This window comes from Equus caballus, chromosome 18 (assembly GCF_041296265.1).
Source record: "Equus caballus isolate H_3958 breed thoroughbred chromosome 18, TB-T2T, whole genome shotgun sequence".
In the NCBI taxonomy this organism is placed as follows: Eukaryota; Metazoa; Chordata; class Mammalia; order Perissodactyla; family Equidae; genus Equus; species Equus caballus.
The window spans coordinates 32,400,024-32,421,006 of NC_091701.1; the positions used below are offsets into that span (position 1 = coordinate 32,400,024).

The 20,983-nt window shown below is 40.1% G+C and overlaps 1 protein-coding gene across 34 annotated transcripts in view; it reads left to right on the forward strand.

The window, feature by feature from the left end:
• Positions 1 to 20,534, forward strand: part of LYPD6B (LY6/PLAUR domain containing 6B) — a 170,125-nt gene extending 149,591 nt beyond the window's left edge. For 33 of the 34 annotated variants that reach the window (XM_070241865.1, XM_023622863.2, XM_070241846.1 and 30 more), the window contains 4 exons: positions 10,505 to 10,657; positions 13,845 to 13,943; positions 18,212 to 18,342; positions 19,787 to 20,534. In XM_070241865.1, coding sequence (XP_070097966.1) covers positions 10,543 to 10,657; positions 13,845 to 13,943; positions 18,212 to 18,342; positions 19,787 to 19,951 — 510 coding nt within the window. In that variant the 5' untranslated portion in view covers positions 10,505 to 10,542 and the 3' untranslated portion in view covers positions 19,952 to 20,534. Of the gene's footprint in view, positions 1 to 10,154; positions 10,374 to 10,504; positions 10,658 to 13,844; positions 13,944 to 18,211; positions 18,343 to 19,786 lie in introns of those variants that run through there. The other variant, XM_070241863.1, reaches the window with a different exon arrangement.
• The last annotated feature ends 449 nt before the right edge of the window (positions 20,535 to 20,983 follow it).

Sequence of the window (20,983 nt, forward strand, 5' to 3'; positions counted from 1 at the left end):
TGTGTGAGTGGTTTTGTAGCTCAGCTTCCCAGGGCACAGAGCAGTGGGTGGTGGGGTAGAGGGTGGGTCTGGAGGGTCAAAAGGTGAAAACCCAGCTGTGTCACACCCCTTTCACCCTACTAGGATAGCTTGGGAAGATCGTGTGGTTGTAGTATTTTTAAAGCCCAACATAGTGTGTGTTGAACAACACGTGAATACACTAGGTCATGATTGGCCAGACTTTCAGTTGCTGAAAATAGAGTCTCAGAATCTTCACATGGTTAACCTAAAATTTAAGTGAGCAATCCAAATGGAAATGGAAATTCTGTTGGTAGAAAAGATGAAAAAGCTTTTTTTTTTTTAATTTATTTTTATTGATAATACCTGCAAGTGTATCAGGCCTTGAGAGACCTTCGGCCCATCACGTGACCATCAGACTGGAACTTGCTCCGCCCAATCCAGTGCTAAGCAAGGAAGAACAGTCTTACGTCCCCAAACAAAGCTTTTTTCAGGGTAGAGACTAACCCATGGGCTGGGGTAGACACAGGTAGTTTCCATGAATGAGAACTACTGGAACTGGGCCTTTAAATATGAGTGGGAAGGACAAGGTCCTGAGACGTGTGAGAGCACAAAGCTTGTTGCTTTTTAAAGCAAACTTTCTAGGAATTGCTGCACAATACTTATGAGTGTGGACAAAGGAAGTAGATTTATCAGAAAGCAGACAAGTGAAAGTGCTCTACTGAGGCCTAGATATTGTTCCCACGTATATTCTAGAGTAGTTTTCTTAAAATTGGTCTTTAGAGGAATTTTACATCCTTCTGTCATATATGCTCAGATAAGCATAGAATTTGAGAGCTGAAAATACGTATATTGAATTTCAGTCTTAAATCTTAGACCTGTTGCTTGATCTTAATGAAATTGGCTGGTATGTCATTCATAGAGGAAGCATAGATCTTTCCTTTTAGCTTTCTGATTGATTTAATATTTGACAATAAGAACAGCAGTGGGTGGGAACTTATTCATTCTCCTTTAATTCCCACAACAACTCTCTGTAAAATAGATATTTAATATCTTTATTTTACTGATGGGAGAAACTGAGTCTCAGAGCAATAGAGGGGTCAACTAAGGGTAGTAGATCCAACAAGTGACGGGATCAGGATTTGCGTGCAGGCCTGAGTGTCTCCAGAAGCCATTCTTCCCCGTTATACTCAGCAGCATTTACACTTGGCTTTACCCTTGCAGGATCCTGAATTGTTGCTTAAATGTAGTTTTTCATGTTGCAATTAAAACACTATTTAATGCACATAATTTTTCAGTTTCCTCTGGGAATATGAAATTATGCACCTATATATCTTTATATATGTACATTTCCTTCTGCTCCAAGTGGCAATAGTGACAATTTATAGTGCAAGTGACACACTGTAACATTGTTATATATGCAGAATGCAGATATTTTTTATTAGGATTGCTTTTTATAAACATGTCAGCTTCCAGAGAGTTCTTTGAATAATCTGCTCTAGATTTTGTGACTATGCAAAAGTCAGCATGATATTCTTTTGCCCTAGCATGTAGTTTATTGTCGGTTTTCAAATGCCCTCCTGGTTCAGAATGATACCCACGAACGTGCTTTTTACTTGTGTAATATGTTTTTAGATATAGAATCAAGAATAAAGTTGAGCTAATGGAGACTCTGTAACCAAGGGTCAGTGACATAAAACCCTAGGGCAGAAGAAAGATGACAGGACAAATGCACAGTAACAGTTCTTTATCCTAAAGCTCTCCCAATTGAAAGATAACCATGCAGGTGCTGAAAGCAGTTGACATGATTCATAATACAGTTTCTTTAATTTTTTTGGTGTGGAAGATTGGCCCTGAGCTAACATCTGTTGCCAATCTTCCTCTTTTGGCTGAGGAAGATCATCACTGAGCTAACGTCTGTGACAATCTTCCTCTGTTTTGTGTGTGGGATGCTGCCACAGCATGACTTGAAGAGCAGTGTATAGATCCATACCCGGGATCTGAACCCATGAACCCTGGGCCACCGAAGTGGAGTGTGTGGACTTAACCACTACGCCACCAACCCCTAGTAATACAGTTTCTTAAACAGAGTTCTCGGGACACTTTACAAGCTGGCATATAGTTAGCACTTAAGCAATTCAATTCATTCAATAAATGTATGTATGTATGTGTATATGCACATATACACATATGCATATATGTATGTGGGTATGCATATGTTCATATTAGAAAATATACAGAGAGATTCAAATGAGAGACACATCTGTGTGAACACTTTATTTTTCTGGTCGTTTTTCTATGTTGGCTGAGACTAAATGAAGTCAAAAGTGCTAGCTATCACCAACACACCGAGTGACCCTGAAAGCTAAATTTTCTCAGTTGAGTTCTGTATGCCATGCATTAGGGAATGCATCCTTGGGATGAACCACCTCTCCACTCAACAAATGTGGAATAATGGATCCTTAACCAGCTGTCGGACATTTCAGCCTAGATTTCTATGATGAGAGCTTGGGTTGGTTATTAAAAGAAATGAGTTCAGTAAAGCATGCAAGGATGTGGAACATAAAACAATGTCTTCCATGCCCAGGCTCTGTTGCCACTGGGTTCATATCCGTGCGGTTCTGCCAGTGGAGTCGCTTGTTAACAGCACCAAACACCTGTGTGCCTGCAGCTCTCCTGCAGAACTTCTGTCCAGTTATTGTATCTTTCTCTCAGATTTAAAGACACCCCTCTCCCATGGAAAAGAAAAATATCTCCCTCATTTGCCTCCTTGACAGCAGAAATATCTGCATAGAATACCTTTTCATATAATGCCCTTGGCTCTTTTAAAGGAATTGGCCAAAAGAAGGATGCATGTGGAGCTCTTTGAAACAAATTTTAGGCATTATCCATATGTTGTTTGGTGCTCTCTGTATGATAACGCATAGGGCCCATTAATTTGAGAATTAAGTATCAGGAAGAGTTTCCTTTTATCCAATAATGGGAATATGTGTCCCACCTGTGTCTCCCTTGGCTCCTAGGAAGTACAGAGCAAAGGGTAACACAGCAGAGGAACACCGTTCACGGAAGGAGTTAGGATCTGTGCTCTCCTCTCATCCAGTATGGTTTTTACTGCTTGTTTTGAGAGCCTTAATGCATAAAGTGACTTGGCATAAGCCTCCTAAAAATCATTTATGGAAGCAAACGGGGTAAAAATTATTCCACCCATCTGAAGGATACTCTCAAATTTAATCAATTAACATATTTTTATTGAGTTCCTACCATTTGTCCAAATAGTTCAATAAAACCTGCCAAACCAATCTTGCTTCTTTTAAAAAGGAGTCCAGTTTCAAATTCCTAAACATCTCAGCTTTTTAATCTTGCTCATGTGGAGTTCTTACCATCTTACTCCTCCAGCATCATGAAAGGCTCCTCAAAAAAGATGTAAAATAAAATCTTTGACAAAAATGCAGCTGAAAAGCTATTACTTTGGAAATGTCTTTTAACTTTTTCTTAAAATGTGAATCACATTTTAAAAGATGTCTTTAAAATTGATTAGACTATTTTTCCACCTAAATTACACACTTATGGGTCCTGTATTAATTCATGAATAGATTTAAAATTGATTTGCATAATGAAATTATTTTAATGTCAGCACTGTTTTAGACATTCTTTTTTATCAAGTTGCATATAGTAGAAAAAGCTTCTATCTTTAGCGCTGCAAAATGTACAGCTTTCTATTTAGAAATGAGATACTCAGTTCTGAGTTTTTGATCCTGTGCTTGATGAGATTTTTTAACTTTGTATTCTTTAAAACAGCACAGGAAGAATCTGAAATATTATGGGAATACTATATTACACATGACTTTTTATGTCATAACTGGAATTTTTCATTAATATACTTCTATAAAAGTCATAGAATATTAGAAGTGGAAGGAACCTTAGCAGTCATTCATTCCAACTTACCATTTGGTTGCAGTAGAGAGAATTTGTGAATCCTCTTAAGAAATGAGTGCATCAAACTCAACTCTGTTTACCGGATTTGGTCCAGCTGTTATGGAATGGAGTTGGGCAATTATATCCCTTAATCTGATCTTTATTCTCCTGCTACTGATGTCTGAAGAAGCAGGGAAGGCGGGAGGGGGAGGAAGAGCAGGCACCTAACATTTCTTGAAGGCCATCTAAGTAAAAGGTGCTTCACCTGTGTAACTGCACTCAATCCACACAACTTAGAACATTTATCTTTTTTATTGGCAAATGGAGGCAATACTTCTTAATTCTGTGGTCACCTGATTAGTAAAGATAGAACCAGAAATTTGTTCTAGGTATGTCTGAATCTAGAGCTCGTTGGTTTTTCTCCCCTCAAGGATGATTGTCTTAACTCTTGGCAGTCACATCTCACCAGTGGCTCACATTGACTTTTTGGTTCCAATAATGGATGAGAGGCACAGGGGCTGTGTGTCTCTCATTCACTATTGAATTACTAAGTGTTTAGCACAGTACCTTGTATAAATGCGTGACTTATAGTCATGCTACTTTCAAGATCTGGACAAGCTGTCATGAGAGGCTGAATCATGATTCTATTTTCCCCTGCTGAATGTTGTTCTCCAAGAGTAAAATCCATGATATTCCATGGGGATTTTGTATTTTCGGGTGAAGATGATGGATTGAGCATAAGCTAAAGTTCTCTCTCATATTTTGCTTCAGGCACATAGAAATGCTGGATTAAATGTCTTTAAAATTAAAGAAATTCATATTTAAACTTAGGGGGAAAAAAAGAACTCAGGTACCAGAAATAGAGAGAGAACCTATCAAAGAAGGTAGAAGCTGAAGCCTTAGGAGCTGGGCTGTCAAATTCCCAGCAAGGTGAGCAGCTAAATTCTTACTTTTCCTGCAAGGAAGGGAACTAGATCAGAGTCTCAATGTAAATCCCATGAACACTCTTCGTGAATTTATGGGAACCAGAATATCGCCATTGGCCAACCTCTCCTAATAGCCAGAAGCAAGTAGTGCCACCCTTTTTGTAAATAGTAAAGTTTTCTGGCAAATTTCTCCTTTTGTGAGGAGTGTTTTCATCTATTCCACTCTTTCTGAGTAAAATTTCAGCACTCATTTTGAATTTCCTCTTTGCCTTCTACTGTTTTTATAGGGGAAACCAGGCCTATTAAAATTTGTCATTAAAGTGTCTTACTGTGGGATAAGTGATGCTTGCAGGAAGGTGTGAATGCAAGTGTTGATAGGCATGTTGGACTTAGTAGAGCAGCTTACCTTAAATTATCCATTTTATTTGTTTTATTGGCGGTTGATGTTGGCCTTGTGCTTGCTGACTCATTTTTAGCAATTGTGCAAGTGCCAGTATTTACCACCTCTATTTGGTCTCTTCTTTTTCAAATCTCCTTTTGAGTCCATCATTTCTTTCTCATCTTTGGACACCCTGCCAGCTCCTTATTGCCCACAACCTTTGTCTTACTTGCTAAGAAAGGCGCTCATTATAGGTCATAGCTAATGATGTTGGTTCTATTCCAAAAAGTATTTACTGAGTATCTACCATGCACTGAGCATGGGCCTAGGGAATATAAAAAATAATATGGGTCATTTTCCTACCTCAAAAGAGTTTATTATGTCAAGGATGCACCACTTCCCGAGGCCCCCACCAACTTTCCACGAAAACATAAAATGTCACATATAGGATGAGATGATTACCATCACTCAGACATGGGAGATAGTCCTGCTTCTGGACCAAGTGCCGTGTAGGTCCTTTACTGAGGCAGTAGTGGGCCAAGGTCTCAAGTGGGATTTCCTAAATTTACAAATCTGGCTGCCAGTCATTCTCTGGAATTGCCTGAGAGTTGCCCATCCCTGTTGTATCCCTACAAATATGCCTTACAGAAATTTCTTCCATCCTTGCAAAAGAGCACACTGCATTCTGGAACAAGAACTGATATACTTTCCAAAGCGAGGACTCATAAATGGAAGACCAGCGCCATAGGTGAGGGGTTTCTGACCAGGCCTACTATCTGAGAAAGATGGATGACTGTATGAGTTCTGTCTGGGGACGAATGTTTTGAGCCACCCTTGAGTTTGAGGAGTGTGGACCAGATACCTAATGTATATGTGGAACTTAGTGACAAAACATGAAAATATCTAAGTTACAGGAAGCAGAATTATAACAGCTATATTCTGAAACAGCAAGCAGCCATTCTTAACTATTATGTGAGTCTCGGATTCCTTTGAGATACTCAACTCAGGGGGAAAATACGTATGGACAAAAGGTTTTGCAAATAACCTGAAGAAGCTCACAGGTCACCCCTCCCCCATGTGAAGAACTCTACTCTATGTGATGGTCCTGGAGAAAGTGCCAGAATGGTTTAGTCTAACTTGTATTAAAGATTTTTTTTCCTCCTGGAGGAAAATACAAGCTCTACTGTAACCTTGTTCTGCAGCAAAGACTGTAATGAGAGCCAGCTCAGCAAAGTCTCAGCAGATGATTTTAGTTCAGAGTCTCCGTGAAATGATTCTCAATGTAAAACAACTTCCAGAGACTATAGTCAGTCATTTTCTTTTTCATTACCCTAATGTCTTTTGGTTGTCAAAAATCAAACAGTCATGTTAACACAAACCTACACACTGAAAAATAGATAGATATCGGTGCTTGGGGAAAGCAGTATATGGTAATAGATGATAAAGCATGCTCTGCAAAATAGGAAACATTTTGATTTAGTGCTTTCCTCATTTGACAGGTAAAAGCTTTGCAGTTTGGGAAAATTTTGGTGGAATAAGGCTATGCTGTTTTAGTTAAAAACGGAAATGAGAATACATCTAGTCTATATGGTAGCCATATTCTTCTGGTTTGCTTTGCACCTGTTTTCCAGTTTAGTAGGCTGGAACGAGCTATGAGGAACTCTTTGGAGGGGATGCTGTGTTCCAGGCAATGTGCGAGGATCTTTGCACATATTGCCTCTGACCCTCACTGTCCTCAGTTATACAATAACAATGATACTGTATTCCCTACAGTGCTGTTTTATGGAATGGAGAAACCAAAACACAAGTCTAATCCTTGGGTTTGTTGCTCCTTCAGTTGTTTTAAGTCGTCTGTCATCCATTCACATACACATTCAGAAAAACCTTTGTGGTGTATCTGAATTCTGTATTCCTCTGTATTCACTATTGTTTGTATTCCTTTGTTCCAGGAGGTAGAAATAAGGCTAGGAATTACTCTACAGAGACAAAGCATTCTTGATATATTTCAAAACTAGATAATCTAAAATTAAACAACTTCTTGATTTTGTTACATCCAAATCCTTGCCATGGCCTCTAAGTGTTGTGCGATCTGGCCCCGCCAACTCTCTGACTGTCTATCCCCCCACCCTCCATGCTCCAGTCACACTGGCTGCTTTCTGAGTTCCCTCAACAGGGCGTGCCTCTTCTCATCTTAGGGCCTTGGTTTCTTTTCCTTGGATTCTTTGCTTGGATGGTTTCTTCTCATCATTTAATTTGCCTGTTCACATGTGACCTACTCAGAGAGATGTACTGGGCCCACCACATATGTAAAGTAGCTCCTCTCTCTCTCTTTTTTTTTTCTTTGCTGAGAAAGATTCACCCTGAGCTAAAATCTATTGCCAATCTTCCTCTTTTCTCATGGCCACTGACAGATGAGTGGGGTGGGTCTGTGCCTGGGAACTGAACCTGGGCTGCCAAAGTGGAGTGCACCGAATTTAACCACTCGGTCACCGGGGCTGGCCCGAAAGCAGCTCCTCTTATTCACTAACATATCACCTTATTGTGTTTCTTTCATAGAATTTATGACTATCTGAAATTGTGGTTTTTTTCTGTATTTGTTGCTTGTCTTTTCCCTCTAAAATGCAAACTGTCTGAGAGCAAAGACCTTGTTGGAGATCCAGTGATAAAAATGATTTATGCACTAGGTGTCGATAATGGCATATTGAATGAATGCATGGGCTTTTGTCTCACACTGAGATTACATGAGGAAAATCAGGCGTTCTGATTTGTGATTCCATACTCTTTGGGGATTTCTTCCTGATAGTAAATGCTTGCTTAGTAAGAATTAACAAAATGCCAGGCACATAGCTAATTAGATAGTTCAAGTGCTTTACGTGTATTAACTAATCTAATGCCCACAACCTGTGAGGCGGGTATTATTATCACTCCCATTTTATAGATGCAAAAATTGTGGTACAGGAGGTTAAGGAACTTGCATGAGGCTACACAGATAGTAGGTTCGGAAGAAAGTATTTCAGCCAGTGCTCCTCCCTACCTAATGGAAAGTGCTCCATAAATACGGCTTTCACCAGGTGCCCAGCACTCTACTGAGTGCTTCATGTGCATGGTGTCTTTCAGTCCTCACTTCTACACCATGAGGTAGGTACTGTCGTTATGCCCGTTCTATAGATGGGGAGGCTGAGGTGTGGAAAGCTTAAGCAGCTTGTCTAAGGTCCTGTAGTTGCTGAGTGATGGAAAAGGGACTTGAATGTAGACAGTATGCCTCTGAAATCTTAAACCTTAGGCATCATCTCCATCTTACAAGAATGCATGTGGATTGCTTGTGGAATGTAGTCATTTTGAAATGGTTTTTTATTTCACAAAATGGGTTTGTGAAAGAAGGATTAGTCCCTCAGTCAAAGGGTCTCCAGTGGTGTAAAGAACAGGTAACCATAACTTGGCTACCAATTCATAAGGACTTTAGAACAGTCGCAACTCAGAGAAATAAATAGAAGAAGCAGAATTTCATCAGTATTCATCCTTACTTGTCTTTAAGGAGTAATATAGTTGGCTAAATGTCCATTTCTTCAGAAAGAGCGTAAGAATGGGATTAGAAATCTGATAACTGTGAAAGGTCAATTTTGGTTTCTAAAATGAACCAAGACAGAATTATATATATATTTATGTATCACTAGGTCTGACTCTTTACTGAGCTGAAATGCAGTGTATAAAAGTGTAGCAAGACTGTTTTTTTGAAACTTACCAGGTTGTTTTTGTTTGTTTGTTTTACACTGAGTTCTTCCTCAGTTCTAACAGTGACAAAAGCCGTCTATAGGGATGATATGATGCTGTGGCTACATTTTGTCTAATATTCAGTTCCATCTCCATCAGTAGGCATTATTAGCCACATATGCAAAACCAATTTACTCACAACACAAGACGGGGCAGTAACAGCCCTAGAATCCAAGCATTATTTCCCTGGCTTCAAACAAAACGTCCGTGTGAAGGATTATGTTTGTATATGTGGAGATCAAACCTTTTTTCTTTGGAAAACTCCCCAAACCCTCTGAGGCCAGTTGATTCAGCAAGAAGAAAATGAGTTCAGCCAATATGCTTTGAGATTCCAACCTTTTCAGAGAACTTGTATTACAAGTGCTGTTACATACACAGTCCTATGTGATCCTACCTGAGCCCGTATTTGATGCTCACAATTACCCAAACGTGTGGGCAGGGCGGCTGTTATTAAGCCACCTTACAGATGAAGAAATTGAGGTTAATAGAGTTTAAAAATCTTGCCCAAGGTCAGGCAGCTAATAAATAGCAGAGCCAGCATCTGAACCACAGTCTTTGGACTCCAAGTTACATACTTTCTGCTGCCCACACCTTCCCCCTTGTCAAGGAGAATCCGTCAGTGGTGGTATTACAGGTTCAGACCATCTCTCCTGAAGATTTTCTTACTCCAAGATCTGCTTCTAGAGAATGGAACCTATGGGGGTTAAGATGGCCTGACTTTTACTCAGTGCTATGTGCATGTCTGTCATTTCATTGGTTTCAGCCCTGCCTACTTTAAGTCTATGAAAGCAGTGAGTGGTATTTGTGGGCCAGGGCTAGCATTATGTGTTTTTGGCTTTTCAATCAACTTTTATTCTATTTCTTCTAGAACCTTCTGGCAGCTTCTCCTTGCTGCCAATGGGACAGAAACAGGTGGGGATGGCATTTCACAGTGACTTGTTTCTCTTCTCAGTATCTGTGTGCTCTGGGACCCAGCAGAGCCTTTATTTATCAAGCTCATTGTCCTTTGACCCACTATCCTGCCTACTGCTCCAGCTTTTATTGTTTATTCCAGGTTTTGAAAGAGTTGCAAAATTTATCAAACATAAGTGTTTACTTAGGAAATGGAATGGACAGATAGGTGGGTAGGTAACTTCGGCTGAACGTGCTTCCGAACCATTGGTGTTAAGAGATCAGGTGATTCGGCGTGAAGTAAACCGGCTAGCCTCAGGCAGCAATGAAATGGGGTGCAGCCAGGCCAGTACTGGCTGCTTGTTCTCCTGGAACCAGAAAGGCTGGGCATTGGGTGTCCTGCTAAAACTCAGCTGGCTAGTGCAGAGGGCTGACCAGTAGAAGGCAGTAATTGCTTAACTTTCATCTGATCAAAGAATGCAGTTTACTCATGGGTACTGGCCCTACAGAACAAGTAGATTGTTGAATATATTTGAATAACCAAGCTTTCAAAACAGAAGCAAAACATACTCCTGGTGATGTGTAAAAGGCAAATAAAGTCAACCAGTCTCTCTTTTCATTGTAGATATATGAATTGTGGACTTTCCCATACCCGAGGTCAGAATGCTGCTCCTCTGTCATGCTCTAGCTGTAGCTGTTATCCAGATCTTTATCTTCTCGGAAAACTGGGCATTTGCCAAGAACATCAACTTCTATAACGTGAGGCCTCCTCTCGACCGTAAGTAATGCTTGCCATTGTGGCTCATGCTGTGGGGTCAGGGTGCACATTTGAAGTCCCTGTTACTACCTATAGTAACTTTGCCTTTTTGGGAACATTTGGTTTATACCTAGAATAAACCAGAAAGTCTTCACTACTTCTGTGGGTAAAGGTAATACATGGTGACGGAAATTTTCTCCATTTCTTTGAAATGGTTAGGCTTATTATTGAAGTCTCAAAAGGGTTCTTGTTTAAAATAATTTTTTGAACACTGTCCCTGAGAATGGCTTAGCAGAGGGAACTCACTATTCTTCAATGGTCTCTTTGTTGGAGAAGCATATCGGCTGTAGGAAGATTCTGCATAAATGGTATATAAATTCTTACAAATGGCCATTAACAATTTTGAAAATAGCTTAGTGTGTTTCAAATTTGGAGGGGAATACTACTTGGATTTTCATTAATATTATGCAACGTCACCATTAGCAAAGGCTGTATAAAATTCACCTTTTCCACTAATAATCTAAAAATAAGGAAATAGTGTATGTTATCTACCGGGTAATATATATTTTATATATATGTGTAATTGTATACATGTATCTTTCCTCTTTTCTCTCTTTTCAGACCAAAAAAACACTCTCTGATATACTTTATTAGAGAGAGATTGTTACAGATAGAAATTGTTTCATATAATGTGAATGTCTATGGTTCCCACACCTGGAAGAGTATCAGAATCATGATAGGAGCCTTTAAAGCTATATATGCCCAGGGCCCTTCTCCAGAGATGAAGTAGTCAGAGGGTGGGATAGAGAATATTTTTTTCTTTTCTTTTTTTCCCCCTCTTCTTTTTAAAAAAGCTCTCCTGACACTAATGATGCACAGCCAGGTTTGGGAACCACTGTCTTTATCCTACTCCCAGCTGAGGCCTGTATCACTAGGGTGCTTTACTTTGTGTTTTCTTTATTGTTTAGGACATTCAGTCACCTGTGTGTATGTATGTGTGATGAATTGTATTTGGGGATATTAATATATGAAAAATATGCAGCAGTATCACATCCTTACAAATTTCTGTGTATTTTTCTATTTCCTCTAGTCAATCTATTTCCTCTCCCTTTCCCCACCTTCTCTCTGTCTCTCTCTCAATCTCTCTGTCTCTCCAGGACTCAGCCCACAGCAATGACTTTTAGACTCTTAGATTCTCTTTATTTATAGTCAAAATCGTTTGCAATGTCCCATGCCTTCTGTCTTCCAGAAGGTGTACACACACACATATGTATACACATGTATGCCACACACACACACACCTTGGACTGTCATTTATTATACATTTGTAAATTAGTGATGATTGTTTACTGGTAGCTTAACGGCATGGCACAGACATAGTTTTCATAAAACCCAAATTATCGACAGATTTTGAACTTTTAAAGCCTAATACAATTTTATGATGAGAAAAAAATTGTTAAAAAAAAGAGGAGAAAAGTAATATTTGCTTGTTATAGAAAACTCCAAAGAGGAAGGGTACAGGAGCAATTAAAATTTATTCATAATTCCGTGATTCAGAGTGAGCTCTTCTTTACATTTTGGAATATGTTTCCTTCCACTGTTTTTCCTATGTAAGTGTATTTAAATATGTGACATCCTGAGATCACACAAATTTTATTTTGCTGTAGTTTTTCTCCCATTACACTATATTTTGAATATTTTCCCATGTCTTTGAAAGTATTTTAATGCCTTTTAGATTTAAATATTTTTTAATCATATGACTATAGTTTGTTTAACTAATTCCCCATAATTTATATTAGCCACAGATACACACACACACACACACACACACACAATCACAAGCAAGGTAAATGTTAATGCTTCATTGAAAATCTTTTTAAATGCGTTTTCTTCTTCAATTAGCTAATGACCTTAGAATAGACTCTTGGAATTAGAATTGCTAAATCTAAAAGGTAGTGCCAATTTATATTTTAGCTGTACACCCACCAGCATTGAGTATTAGTATTTTTTTAACTGTACTGATTTAATAGGTGAAAATGGATTTTATTATTTCATTTTTTATTTATTTACCTACCTCATTCACTTTTGTGCGTGGGCAGAACTGAAATGTATTTGCAATACTTAATGTCCTCTGAACTTTAGCTTTCAATATTTTCCTCTTGTTTTATACATAGACAGATATCCTCCCTGTATTTGAAATACCCCCTGCTTTCTAATTATTATCCCAACTTGTGGTCAGGTTACTAGGATGATTTGGAGTTCACCTTGATCTTTGTCTTGATCTTGATCTTCGTCTGTTTCATTCTCCAAAAATGGGAGAATTGAAAGTTTTATACAGGGCTTTATACCCTGGCCTATAGAGAAATGTGAAATTTATTATACTTTTGACTTCTTGGTCACTAAAATAATAAGATAAAAGGCAGAAAAAAAAAAGCATAAAACATAAAGACAGAAAGCACATACTAGTTGCTGTCCATTCAGACTGCCAGCAGCTCATAATTCCTTTCCTGAGCATAAGGGCCTGAGAATGACTATCATCCTATATTAAGTGTTACATTCCGGGTCGGGACCAATGTTGTGATAATTGACACCTATCAAATGAGATTACTTGTTAGAGGTTGAATGTAGCCATGATGCAGGTGCATACGGATGCAAACCAGCAGGATTGGATGTGCCAGGGACTCTGCTAGATATTTTTCCTGCAATATGTAATCTTCACTATACCTCTGCAGGTCATGGGGATCTTCATCGTTACTATTATTGTAAATATTGTTATTTCCAGAAGTTAAAATCACACAAATAATTAGTGGGAAGGGCAAATTCAAACTCAGGTTATCTTTTCAGGGACAATACGATATCAAATTATTGGTTCCAATCCTGCCACCACACTTGCCCACCCACTCAACCCTCACTTATCCCCAAGTTATAAATTATAGTAGGACAATACCATGGATATTTCAAACTGCTTAGTGGAATCATTTTCATTATTCTATAGTGAATATTCATAGATGAAATATTTAAAGAAAAGAGAATAAAGAAAATGCCCCAAAGTCTGGCAGTTAAGTCCAGCACCCTAGAAATGGAAATGGTAAGGATGATGGCTTATAAATTTTGTTTGATCTAATAAAAGTTGCCAAATTTGTACCGTATTTGATGTGTGAAATTTTTGTCTTTTTTAACCTGTTTCACTTTGCGTTTTTCTCTAAAGCTACACCATTTCCAAACAGCTTCAAATGTTTTACCTGTGAAAACGCAGGGGATAATTATAACTGCAATCGATGGGCGGAAGACAAATGGTGTCCAGAAGGTAAGTGTGCTGAGTTTGGAAGACTCTTGTGATCACACCTCCTTTAGCTCTCTCCTGACTGCCCTGAGCAGAGGCGTCTTGGGTAATGGGATTAGCAAACCAACAGGCAGACCATGTGCTATAGGAATCAGAGATTTCTTTTACAAGACTATCTAGACATCAGACTACTTTGAGAGTACTTGAAAACTGATAGCACAGCCTCAATCTGTAGTTGTGTGTGCCTTGAGGCAGAATTTCTTAAATAGTATTTACCAGAGAGAACAAATAGACCACAATGTTGACTGAGACAGTCTAAGAATTTCAGAAATGCTTGATGATACCTCTAGAAACATCATACTTACTGGCTAAAGCAAAGGAAGCTTTCTGTACTCTTGAGATACACTGATGCTTGGGAAGCTCATTCATTCACTTGACAAACATTTGAGTATCTGTTTAGTTTGTTTAGTTTGCTGCTGTATCCCCAGTGCCTAATACGGTACTGGCCCATATTCAGCGCTCAGTAAATGTTTGCTGATGCGATGAAGGGATGCCTTTGATCAGCTCAGGGAAAGCTTCTCTGAGGAGTATACATTTGAACTAAGACCTGAATGACTAAAACAAGCCAGCCATGTGGAGATCTGTAGGAAGAGCATCCCAGGAAGAGGGAACAGCAGATGTAAAGGCTGCAAGAGGCAAGATTTGGCCTCTTCCATGAACAGGAAAAAGGCTGTCCAGTGAGGTTTAGTGGGAGATGGAGGAAAGAGCTGATGGAGATAAGGACCAGGACATACAGGATCTTCTTTTTCTGATGAAGAGTTTGAATTTTATTGCAAATGTGATGGGAAGGCAGTAGGGCATTTTAAGCTAGGGAGTACAAGATGGTCATTGTGTCCTAAAATATTGCTCTGGCTGCTGTGTGGAGAATGGATGGTTGGGGACAAGAGTAGAAGGGGACACCAGGTGTGGGGTTTTTCATTGTCTTCAGGCAGGATAAGATGGGAACTTGGACTAGGGGGTAGGAATAGAAGGGGCGAGAACCTGAATGATTTAATACATACAAACCTGGACATAAAGCAGACAGGATGTGCTGATGGATGATTTGGAATAACAAAACTCAGAGTTACAAGGAGATCAGGCAATTCAGATTTTAGGATGCACTGTTTTTTAGGTCTGCAGATGCAAAAGGCCAAGAAAACAAACTCTTCCAGAGTTAGATCACCAGTTTTGGTTTAGTATTACCTTGAATCTTTTGGAAGTTTCTATATCACATTATTTATAGCAATGAAATAGCCTTACCTCTTCCAGATAAAGCCAATGTGTGGAGCCAATAAATAGTACACACTGGAGACCTCCATTGAACCTAAGAATCTTATGCCGTAAATTAGCACAGATGGCTGTGACATCCACATGGACAGTATTTTTCATTATTGAAACGTGTGATATTCTGTATGAACACATGAATCTACCATTTTTCAAGAATAATAATTAGAATTTTTTTGAGGTTCTTTTACATTTCTGTTGAGTGATCGGCCTTAAATTGTGTGCATGCTTGTGCGTGCGTGCTTTTGAGAATTTGTTTCTACATTTTTCACAGAAATTTATCTTGGTTATTTCAAAGTTTTTGAGGTTGGCTAATGCTTCTCTTTTTTTTTGAGGAAGATTAGCCCTGAGCTAACTGCTGCCAATCTTCCTCTTTTCACTGAGGAAGACTGGCCCTGAGCTAACATCCGTGCCCATCTTCCTCTACTTTGTATGTGGGACGCCTACCACAGCATGGCTTACAAAGCGGTGCCATGTCCGCCCCCGGGATCCAAACTGGCAAACCCCAGGCCACCAAAGTGGAATGTGCGCACTTAATTGCTGCACCACCAGGCCGGCCCCTAATGCTTCTCTTTACTAAGGTGTTTCAGAGGGTGGGTATCATCCTTTAACTATTTGCTTTAAATTCCCCTGAAAACTGGGTGTTGAGGGTGAGAACAGTCATTAAGTGGGGCATCGACGTCCAGCCTCTTGAGCCTCATCTTCATGGACCGCAGTATTCTTTTGAATTGTACCAAACACTGTTCCTACTGGGTCTGTGCATTATGCTCCAATCTGTCATTCATTAATCAAAGCCATCTTTAATGGGAATGTGCTTGGATATTTCTGGGCTTTAGAATTCCATTTCTCTTGAAATGTACAAACAAAAGAGGGAAGCTGCAGCTTCCACCACCAAGGAAATGTCAGAGATGGGAAGAGAGAGGAGGGTCAGCTCTTCCACGTCTACCCTGAGAACCTGACTTTGGAGAGATATGGAATGACCCTACATTCCAGCATGCATGACAGTACAATCTTGACTGTACACTAGTCGAGTTCCAAAGAGCCTAACCATCTGGAATTCTAACTGAAGCTGTAATTTCCTTATTTTTTTTTTCCTTAAAGATTGGCCCTGAGCTAACATCTGTTGCCAGTCTTCTTTTCCTTCTTCTCCCCAAAGCCCCCCAGTACATAGTTGTAGGTCCTTCTAGTTCTGCTATGTGGGACGCTGCCTCAGCATGGCTTGATGAGTGGTGCTGGGTCCACAGCCAGGATCCGAACCAGCCAAACACTGGGCCCCCAAGTGGAGCTCACAAACTCAACCACTTGGCCATGGGGCCGGTCCCTGAGGGTGCAATTTCTTCTTTTTAGTCTGTCATTATTTAGGAGAGTGATAGTCAACCATATCTTGGGGCAAACAGGCCTGCAGCTAGTGTTCTTTGTTATCTCAGGTTTCCTTTTCACCTTCCAGCTTACTTCTGTGGCTGTAGGTGTTATTAAAAGAGGTTCTGTGTGTAACAGGATATGACAAGAATGACATTTTTATTTTATTGACCCTGGCTTTTTTTCTGACTTTTGAGGGCTGCTTTAGCATGTGTGACATTCTATATGAACACATGCAGCTACCAGTTTTCAATTCTTCTTTGTTTGGAGTGTAAATTGAAATGCCTTTCCACAACATTGAGTGGCTCCCTCACCTCTGAATCCCAAAGTCAGCTCCTCCTGTAGAGCACTTGACAGCACTGTCTAGTTTCACGCTAAGTGTACCGAGAGGCAGAATAGTGTTCTGGTTAAGAACGCAAACTGTAGAAAACTGCCTAGATTAGAGTCCTACCTTCTAGCACTTTCTACCTATGTGACTGTGGGCAAGAAACTGAGCCTTGGTTTCTTCATCTGTAAAATGAGGATATTAATATGACTTCTTTTAAGGCTTATTGTAAGGATTGAATGAGTGATTGCATGTCAGAAGAAGGCCTGGCTAATGGTACACTCACTCAATGCATGTTTGCTATTGTTAATATTATTTAAAGCTCACAACAACCCTCTCACAATGCCAGAGCACTTATCATCATTTTACAAAAAAGAAAATGAGCTCGAAGGATCTAACGTGGCTTGCTCACTTGTGATAGAGGCAGTTCCCTAAATCCAGTATTCCCAACTTTAGTAGGGTTTTTTCCCCATCCCGTGACACTGCTGCTGTAGTCCCTTGAAACTAAGAAGCACTTCATTGGCCTGAGAGAACTGTAGAAGAGATACAGAACTAAAGTGGAGTTTTCTGGGATACTGACTGAAATCACTTTCTTGAAAGAACCCTAAGTAATGAATTGTGAGTGGTTAAAGCTGTAAGGATAACTCTGTGTAGAAATGAGTTAGCTACGGGGAAGCGGGAGGCAGAGAGAGTAAGAGTTAATTAAAGAAGGGGAGAAAAATGGAAATACTTTGATGAGGAAATGTCCAACACATTGGGAGGATCCGAGCATGAATAAGAACTACAGGAGTGAGGAAGGTGGTCTTGATGGTAGCCCCTGCTTTCCGTTCCAGTTCACCACATGGCCTATGAGTATACAAGAAACAAATGTGGAATAAGGCAACAACAGGTGTTCTGACCCACTGCGTTTCACGTTTGCAATTTTCATTTTACTTTAGAGCTATAGAATATGTGCTTCAGAGGGACAGAGATAGAGACACTGACACTTTCATGTGAAATGAGCAGGCCTATGGTTTGGATGAAAAACTTGTCCTATTTTTTTCTCAACGTTAGCTGCCACCAAAGGATAGGTGCCCATTTATGTTCATTTTCAAAGTATACATGTGCTTCAGAAGCTAATGCCTTTTCAAAAATATCACCTGGAAACTCTGGAGTTCACCGCCATTAAATATCTTGCCTAGAAACCTAAAGATCATCTGGAATTTTAGTCATTTCTGAGATGATTGTTGAGATTTTTCTCTTTTTCAACGTAAAAAATGAAGTTGCTGTTTTTTTTCCTGCCTAGATACACAGTACTGTTTGACAGTTCACCACTTTACCCGTCATGGAAGAAGTACATCCATCACCAAAAAGTGCGCCTCCAGAAGTGAATGTCATTTAGTTGGCTGCCACCACAGCCGAGATTCTGAACATACAGTAAGGAGTGTGTGTGTGTGTGTGTAAGTTACTGTCCTAAGATTTCTTGCTAGTGATGGTTAGTTATACATCATGGAGAGGCAGGAAGGATAAGTAATATGTTGTTGAACATGTTTATTCTTTGAGGAAAGACTCCCTTACAGTGATGCAATGGAGACCAAAGAGAAGTTGAAGACCTTCTGTCCTTCAACAAAAAATGATGTTACTAAAAACGAATGATAATTCCCAGACTCCAGAGCTAGACCCTAGATCTTGGACTTGGGGCGAATTGTCTAAAGTCAGTTCTGGAAGCCCAACAGCAAACCATCCATGAGAGAATGACACACAGAGCCCAGCTCGCTTATCTTATGGCCAGAAATCACCAAAAACACTTCACAGGGAAGCTGGAAGGTGGAAAGAGGAAAATGGTGACAGCTTTTTCTAAGGAAACCTTGTCTCACTCACTACCGCTGCTTCAATGAGGAAGTGAGAGCCTGACAGATTAACCTCAGTTTGATGCAATGAACTATAGATGCATTTTAGATCAACTGATCTCTTTAATTTTCTCATTCTATCATCATATGCCTGGAATCCTGAAGTGTTTGGGAAAAAAATCATTGAAATTATGTTAATTTCGAGAGATTTTAGAATTTGATTTGGCCTATATGCACAGCAAATGGTTCGGACACCAGTGGCTTTTAGCTCTGGCTACACAGGAGGATCTCCTGGGGAGCTTTTACAAGCTATGTTGGTGGTGGTAGGAGAGCATCCCAGACCAACTGAAGCAGAACTTCAGGGTGGGGTCCTGGGCATCAGGATCTTTTTTTTTTTTTTTTTAAGTTCCTCAAGGTGATTCTGATGTGCAGCCAGGATTGAGAACCAGTGATATAGACACTTTATCTTCCCTAGCCATCCTGGAAGGGTGAAGCATTGTACCAGGTCTTATGATAGGAGATTGCTTCCCCTGAAAACCTCTTGTGCTGTGAGGGTGCAAGGTTTTTTTCACCGTTCAGCGCCCATAATTAACAAACCGTTGCTGCTGTAATGATAGGAATCAGGTGTTAGCAGAGACAACAGAGAGTCGTTATTATCCCCTAACAAGTAGCCCCAAGAAGGAAAATCAATGACCAATCCTAAAGGTTCTTAGCTTTCATTTTTGTTTCAGTGTTTTTCCTTTCAAACACCAAGAAGATTTGTTGACTCAATCAAGCAGTCTTATTCAGTTTCCTTTCCTCTTCTTTCTCTTGCTTATGCTTGGGTTGATGCAGATTAATCACAGCTAAAATGAAAAGACTCTCAAGATGATCCTTACTTTCAGTGGGGGAAGGTGACTCATAGACTGAATAACTCTAATTTTCTCTGGCCTCAGATAGAGCTGAGGGACGCCTTTCTTTCATTTGGCTTTGTTTCACCCTTCCGTCTTCCTGGAATTCACTCTTTCCCTCTCCTCTTCCTTTCGTAACAGGAGTGTCGGTCTTGCTGTGAAGGAATGATCTGCAATGTAGAATTACCCACCAACCACACTAATGCAGTCTTTGCTGTAATGCACGCTCAGAGAACGTCTGGCAGCAGTGCCCCCACGCTCTACCTCCCAGCTCTTGCCTGGGTCTTCATGCTTCCGTTGCAATGATGCCGCCATACCAAGGAGAGGCAGAGACCCGCCCTCTGAAGCACAAGCTAAAAACTGTGAAATCAGTGAATTTCTGAGTGAAGATGGAGCTTACACTTGGTGAAGAGTGCACATTGGACCCCAAAGCAGAAGCCATTGTTTGCTTGGCTACGATGCTCCTGCATGAGGCTGCTGGATTGAGGAAGGGGATTTGGCAGGGACTGAGGGGATTATCTGGTTTCCAGGCTTCCTGGTCAAGGGGGCTGCATTCTGTCACTTCGGCAGGGCGGATCCTGCCAGCATCTACAACTGGCAGGTTGCAATAGCCTATATTGTCCCCGCCTGACCAGGCCTTTAGTTGAAAGGACTCCTTGACCTCACTGACTTCTTCCAAGGCTGCTGGGTCAGACCCTCTTGTTTCTGTGATTAGCTCAGAGCATCTCTATGAAATCTAACCCTTCCCCCGATAAGAACGTAGTTTCCCCACCAACAGCGTAGTCAATGAGAAAGGCAACTGTAGGAAGAAGACTTTCAGTTGAACTAATATGAAACTCATCTGTGAATTGTGGGGGGAAATAAAGGTTTTAAATTATACAATGTAAAATGCCTGCCTGTGTGTTTCTTGACTGACATGGAGACCTCAGATGAAGCACATTTGCCAGTGTCATAAAGGAGGTCAATGAAGTTATGTTTTGCTGCGCCATGGGTGGTATATTCTGGCTTAAAGTATAAAATTCCAAGCCAAAGTGACTTGGATTTCCTTTTTTGGGAAGGACACTTCTTAGGATGCTAAATGCAAAATTAGTGAATTGAGAAGTTCAGGAAACTGCCCCGATCAAGGAGGATGACAGCTTATCATATGACGCACCCTCAGCAGTAGCAACTTAAAGTCAGAGACCAGGATAGTCAACTTCTCTCTGAATGTCAGGGCCACCAAGAGAACCTTTCTAAACACATGCTAAAATGTTTTGTCCTTTGTCTCCTCTTTTATAGCACAGTCTCAGAATTAATGATCAACTTCTTTCTGTTTCTAGAATCCTGATTTCCTACCTT